Source organism: Sinohyriopsis cumingii, chromosome 4 (genome assembly GCF_028554795.1).
Source record: "Sinohyriopsis cumingii isolate HCF-2022 chromosome 4, ASM2855479v2, whole genome shotgun sequence".
Taxonomy (NCBI): Eukaryota; Metazoa; Mollusca; class Bivalvia; order Unionida; family Unionidae; genus Sinohyriopsis; species Sinohyriopsis cumingii.
In genome coordinates, this window is record NC_142964.1 from 5,753,951 (window position 1) to 5,761,327 (window position 7,377).

Consider the following 7,377-nt stretch of genomic DNA (forward strand, 5'->3'; position numbering starts at 1 on the left):
GTGCTTAGTTTAGGTCAAGTTAAAAGTTTATAATCTAGAACTAAAAATTGGCCTCCTTCAATTATAATGGGATAAATATTTGAAAAATGAATGACCAAGTGTACGTACATCAGTATGAGTAGGGTGTTGCGATGATTTAAAAAATTATTATTATTATTATTATTATTATTATTATTATTATTATTATTATTATTATTATTATTGGTTGTTGTTGTTGTAGTGGTGATAGTATTGGTAGTTGATGTTGTTCTTGTTGTTTTAGTAGTGGTAGCAATATTAGTAGTAATAGTAGTAGTGGTAGTAGTAGTCGTAACAGCAGTAGCAGCAGTAGCACGCATGGCTGAACAGAATCCATTACATAATCACAAAACCGGGACATTATCTTTTAAGTAAAACGGCAAACTAAAATACTTAATCAGCAAAACAGCTCATTTGAACGAGAAATGTAAATCTTACTCATAAAATGTTACATTTACCCTTACTTCGTGGTTCCAATGAGTTCTTTAATGTCTTTTTTTCACCGTCTACTTTTTCTGGATTTTGCGCTACTTTAAACGTATCTGATATGTTTCTTGATAATTCAGGAAACAAACTTCCCAACAAACGCTCCATTTTTCTCTTAAGGTTAGTCATATAACATAAATTTCAAATCACTGATTACACATGGTTGTATTCTAAAATATACAAATATATTAGGGCAAATTCAATGAAAACGTTAAGGCAAGGTGAACATTATCCACTTATATTAGTCCAAATTTAACGAAAATGTTTGTATAATAATTATCAATCTGTTGATAAATTTTGAAATTAAATGTTATTGCACAATGTTCAACACCTAAGAAACCGTATAAATGTCATAAATGAACGATCATATTCTATCTTACTTATCTAACGATACGTTCAGGAAGTACGCATGCGTAACTAAAATCCAAGTCGGAACTTTATAAGAGAACTAGCACGTAAAAAAAACACACACAGCTTGAAGTAAAATACGAAATGATGGGGTCTGATCTCCTCTGGTGTTTTACTATAAAGTCATTGCTTTTGCTGAGATATATTGACAGGTAAATAATTTAAAGCAAGAACGAAGAAAACATATTTAAATAATAATAATAATAATAATAATAATAATAATAATAATAATAATAATAATAATAATGATGATGATAATAATAATGATAATAATAATAATAATAATAATAATAATAATAATAATACTGATGATGATGATGATGATGATGATAGCAACATTTTTTTAAAGATGATAGCAATATATTGTGAAAGATACGATGAAATCAAAAACACGAAGTTCAAAGTATGTTTACTAAAGTTTTTGACAGTTTTTAATGCTCTAATTGTGAGAAGTAATTCAGATTTTTCAACAATTAGTGATAATTTATTTTTAATATTACATAACTCTCTAACGAAAGCATTTATTCCTTGAAAATGTAAGGAACTAATTTGCATAATCATTTTGAAACCTCAAACACATATGCAAAGATGTACAGTACGACTGCAATAAAGAAGCACTACCGACAATTTATAAACTTGTTATGCAATTCACGTTTCAAACATTCTAGTCGGTGAACTGTTTGACTCCCTATCCACCCTATGATGCATGTATCACGTGACAGCCGTATTAGCAGAAAAAAAGATTATAGCGCGCGATGAAACTAGAATAGAACGTTGATTTTATTTTTCGGCATGCTTTTGTAGTGCCAATACATTTTAGAATATTTCTAAATGTCAGAATACGAATACGAATTTGAAATAATAAGCATACGATTTTCTCTGCATGTCATAAAGATTAACAAATAATTCCCCCAAAAGAAACCCCACATATAAAAGGTTAAAAAGAGACAGACATAACATAGTAAAACCTCCACATGTAGAATCCACTTTTTCCATTTCATTCTTAGTTACCTTTCATGCATCATACAGCTAGCGTATACTATTCATATAATTAATTTCTCATGTCTATTAATTAAATTGTCTAAATAATTAATAAAGAACACGTGTATCTGTTTCTGTTTCTTAGAAATGTTTCTGAATTATTTTTATGTGACATTTCTATGTGTTAGTAGAGAAATATAACATGACGACACAGAATGCTTGTCAGTTTAGGTGTTAGGCTATATTAGGCCATATTTTCGACTCATTTGGTTTATTCTCTTCTTTCATCCATCTTCGAAATACTGTTATTTATTTTTTTACGCAGTACAAAGTAAGTACTTGTAGGTAGACTTTCTGCTAGCAACCATATATATAAAATTTGATATGTTAAAATAGGAATTATGGGAACATTTAAAAGCAGACACATTTTGAAACAATAAACACAAAATTTAAAAGAAAAAGATACAAACAGATTATATGATCCTTAAAGCTTTAATGACAATAACGCATTAAAAACTGTTCGTATTCTAAATAAATAAAAAATCTTTTCATTTTGCTTCCTAAACATTATTTAATTAAAACGCGTTGCTTGTGATAAAAGAAAAAAAAGGGAAAAACTAAAAACAATGTAATGAACGCGATACGATTGGGGCAGAGATTTATGCTTGTATATTGTGAATCATCACGACCGGTGAATTATGTAAAAATGGCAAATATCTTCATATTATTAAACAAAACATAATTTTAAATGATATAAACTTTCGATTCGAAGAGAATCAAAATGACGTATCGAATAATTATATCTACAAATATATACTCAACAAAAGAAATGGCGCGTGCTAGCCTCATGGGATGCATTTTAATAAGTAATTTAAAGTTATGCTGATCTACCATTTTGTTGTTTTGCTTTGTTTTGTTTTTAAAAGATGCAGCAAAGTCATGTTATAGCGAAAACAAATCGTACGTCAAGGTTACGGTCTTCTAACGGGTTTCCGCCTATTTCTTAAAATGTCTGGTATTGTTTGATGGACTGGATAAAACAAAAACTAAATTATAAATTACCAGTTTTAATACCCACATTTTCATCATCTATACGATGATGTGCACTTAAAAAAAGCCCCATATAAATCAGAAGAAAAATCAGTTATCGGTTTACTCCATTGATATATTTGTTAGCACTTTGCAAGACACAAATAACAGCAATTACGACGCAGAGAATTTTTTTAAATATTCAGTAGGATTCTACGCTTTAAAATTTAAACAGCGTTTTAATGTCTTAATAGCTGTTCAGCTTACGTGTTGACCAAAGTGAAACAAAGATACTTCTTAACGAACATGCCATTGCTACAAATAAAAATAAAATTTGTAATGCACTAGATTTCTAAATCAAAATATATCCTATTCAAGTGCTAGTTTTGAACATAAGAATTCATTTAAAATTTCATAAGTCAAGCTTGTCGATTGCTTTGTCATATTTTCAGTACAAGGCTGAAGGTCGTTACACGATTTCAACCTTATTAATACACTGTCCTCAAAACAAAAATAAAAACCACACAAATACCTTTGTATTAAAATAAACTGAAATTTTGTCTGAGTTAAGCACTTAAAATGCAAATAAAACCTGTGTCACCAGGACAAACTTACGATAGTGAAATAATATCGTCTGTTGCAATTATTTATGACAGTTTATGTTTTCTTTCACTTCCGGTCGGAATATCCATTGCGCCATAGTTTGGTGCCATCTTGCAGCGGCTTCATTGGTTATACCGGGTGTCGGAAAGAGCAGGGAGCGTTGTCCATTTAGGGCCATTATATGAAAACTTGAGAGATACCCGGGCATTGATCCAAGGCTTGATTGCGCAAGGGTGTGAAAAGCGCTGCAACGAGTAGATGGTATGTTTGAGCTGTCGATAGTTTTATCCGAACTCGGAGATATTATTTCGCCATTAAAGTCTTTATCATTTCCGTCTGCATCGCTGACCCTTTCGTCAATGTGATCTTCGCGTTTCTTTTCTGAACCTGTTGGCTTGAACAGTTCATCGACTTCAACTGGACCAATATCGAAGGAATCAGGAGATTTCCTCTCTGTAGTAACTTCATCCTTATCCTCGCCTTCGGGGTAATTCACACATATTTTCTGTACGGTTGATTCCGATTTTCGTTTATAGTCAGGTGCAAGTAAGCTTTCGACATCAAATAAGCGTCGTTTGACGGTTGTTGTGGGGGAGGTACTCGAGTGTATGTGTGAATCGTGCACAATCTCGGACTCGTCACTACCTTCGGATGTTCTAGGACTTTGCGGCACGCTTTCACATGTTACTCGTTCGTCACCATTTTTCTCGGATCCCTGGGAGTTTTCAGGCCAAGCCATAGAAGTGGAGATTGGTGGTGAGGGACTTGGACTATCGTCATCGTCAGGAACTGCTAATCCCATGTGTTTTCGAACCCGTCTCTGTGCCCTTCGCCTTCGAAAGTCCCCTTTTTGGAAGTCCTCGATGTTAGCAGGATGGATGGCCCAGTAATGGCCTTTACCATTGGCACTCCTTCCAGATTTGATAAAACAATCATTTAAGGAAAGGTTGTGACGAATGCTATTTCTCCATCCTGGTCCCCTAGCTCGAAAATAGGGATAATTGTCCAATATCCACTGATATATGTCACTTAACACAAGCTTCTTGTCTCGATTGCTCAGGATCGCCATGGCTATCAATCCAATATAGCTATGGTTGGGCTTAGGTTCTTCGTGAATAAAACGAGTCCTTGGGTCTTTGTAAAAGTAGGGATGCAGGTATGGATCTGGTAAATGGCTATGATAGTTTCCAGAAGAAAATCCCATGGGTGTTGGGTAGGCCCTTATTCCGTACTGGAGTCTTGAAGTATAGTCAAAAAGTTGTGATCTTTGGATATCAAGTGCCATGTGTGGCATGGCTCCGTTGAACGGAATATACGGGGTATGAGCAGTGGTTTTCAGTCCATACGGCAGAAGCGTGGCGGTAGTTGTAGTACACATTCTTGTCAATGGACAAAATACAACTGAATATCGTGACTGTAAGGTTTCTGCTTTTGTAAGTTAGTACACTGCTTGCAAACTTTGCGCAAAACGTGTTGTAATTGGGAAAGAATTAGTAGTAATCACCGGTGAATTTCAATGTGCCGATTGGACGGTTAATTTTTTTTTATCTGCCAATGAGAGTAAAAGAAACCGCCCAAACCAATAATGCTTTCTGATACACGGAGAGTTATCTATTGATCGAATACATCTTAGCGAAAGAATCTCGGGACAGCTGTCTATTGAGTTGTGGACAATACGAGGAGGTGTGGGTTGCATTTTGATGGAAGCTAATAAATATTTATCGCAGCAGGCGATCAGAATGGTAAATTGCTTCAGGCTGGAGTAAATATTCCTCGACAAAACATTTTATTTTGCTAATTTGTCGCCGTGATATGTAGTCAACAGCCTGCTACTTAACATGGTATATACTTCTCGTGATGAAACATGAATTAGTTTTCAATGTAGTTGTTGTAATCTCGAACTTTATAATAATAATAATAATAATAATAATAATAATAATAATAATAATAATAATAATAATAATAATAATAATAATCATAATAATAATAATAATAATAATAATAATAATAATAATAATAATAACAACAATAATTTATTATTATTATAATACTGTTTATTATTATTATTATTATTATTATTATTATTATTATTATTATAAACAAGCCTTTCATTGACAGAAGGGAAACGCGTGTCATTGTGATGGGTTTACAGGTTCATAAAACTTCATATTCATAGAAGCAAATGTCTTTCATTGTTTTATTACATAAATTAGTGGAAAACGTCAATTTTTTATTCGTTTTAGATATATATAACCAATCATTTCAGTTTTTAATTATCCAATTTTGAACTCACATGGTCTCCTTTCTAATTTTATCGATAGACTGATACGCTTTCCTGATAGAACCAAAGATATACTATATTTAGTGGATTTCTGTAATTAATCAATTTGACTAAATTTTAAAGTGTTTGATTTTTATGGGTGATATTTTATAATCTGGATTGTTTATTTGTTTGATATCGGACCTCAGTGCATGATTCATGATCATGTATGAGGCTCTATAGCAGTTACTTTTTCCTCAAGTAGCAGCGACAATTTAGTGTACATAACAATGACGTAAAATTCTTTTGTCAAAGCACCTTTTAGCGTGTTTCCTTTCAGCAATGAAGAAACGACTGGGAACCATTCTAAATATTTTTATTAACATAATATACCTACCTTAAGAGACCCACGACGATGATGCTGAATGAAACCTTTTTATAAATATGGAACAACAACTAATTATATGTTTGTGAATTTTTGTGGTAGAAAAAAACCTCCTTGCATTTTTTGTTGGTATCAAAATATTTTTGTTTCTGTTCTGTAAAGTTCGTTGACATAATCAAAGTGTACCACAATTAATATTAATGTTAGTTTTATACTGGAAATTGACACAAAAAACACACAAGAAGGAAATGCAATAAAATTACATATAAATAAGTTATAATTCAGCGAGCAGCATTTCTGTCCTAACCGCCATAAAAGCACAAACTCTTGCCTATCACCAAACGCTAACTAACTTGGAGCAGACATTTTGCGTTTTTTTATATATAAAGTTAGCATTAATGAGAAAAGTCTTGCACATTGTGGCAGATCCTTGAATGAGTCAATAAGATAACACGACTTTTTGAAAACGGATGTTCTACATAGATAATGAATGATATTGTTGGAGTTTCTCATATTATAAGAAGAAAGTGGGGAAAATAACTATATAATCCAGAGTCCGGTTGTTGATAATTTACCCCCAAAACACAGAGATTTGTACTTCTGTCAGTCTGCGAGAATAAATTATTAAGTCTCAAGATAAAGTGTTTTTCTGACAGCAAAGTTTGACGGCCCACCTGCTGTTCGGTATTTTTCAAACTATAATATTTCAAGTCTTTAGAAATATAAATTATTACTGGAAGACCATGGTTCAGATGCATATTCCAGAACTTTGTAAGTTAAATAAATTTTAGTCAAGTTGTTTTAATAATACGTATTTAACCTTCCTCAGCCGTCCAGTTGGCATGGCTACACGATGCAAGATAGATGTAATATACTCAATCCAAGAGGGAACCATTAGAGGATAAAATAATTACCGGATGTCGATGTGATGTAACAAAATGAAACGTTTTCCAAATCTGGCATGAATTTCCGCCTCCATTTCCTCCTACTGGATAAAATGTAATCCAAAGATGCAAACATGGAAATGTGTACAGATATGTTTGACATAATAAAATGTTAACTGCTGATAGTTTGTACTCTAAATGGATTAATTTACTTCATTCAGCCTAGAATATATTGATAACAAACATTTAGGAGTTTTATTATATTCTGATTATGAAAAAAAGATCACAATATCTGAAAAAATAGTGTCTTGTAAACAAAATAA

The 7,377-nt window shown here is 32.4% G+C and overlaps 1 protein-coding gene across 1 annotated transcript; it reads right to left on the reverse strand.

Annotated features, from left to right (window-relative positions):
• Positions 1-2,170: 2,170 nt before the first annotated feature.
• LOC149800570 (uncharacterized) lies at positions 2,171-4,903 on the reverse strand. The gene has a single exon (XM_089954208.1). It carries the CDS (start codon positions 4,901-4,903, stop codon positions 3,566-3,568), a length of 1,338 nt encoding a protein of 445 aa, XP_089810334.1. The 3' UTR covers positions 2,171-3,565.
• Between the last annotated feature and the right edge of the window lie 2,474 nt (positions 4,904-7,377).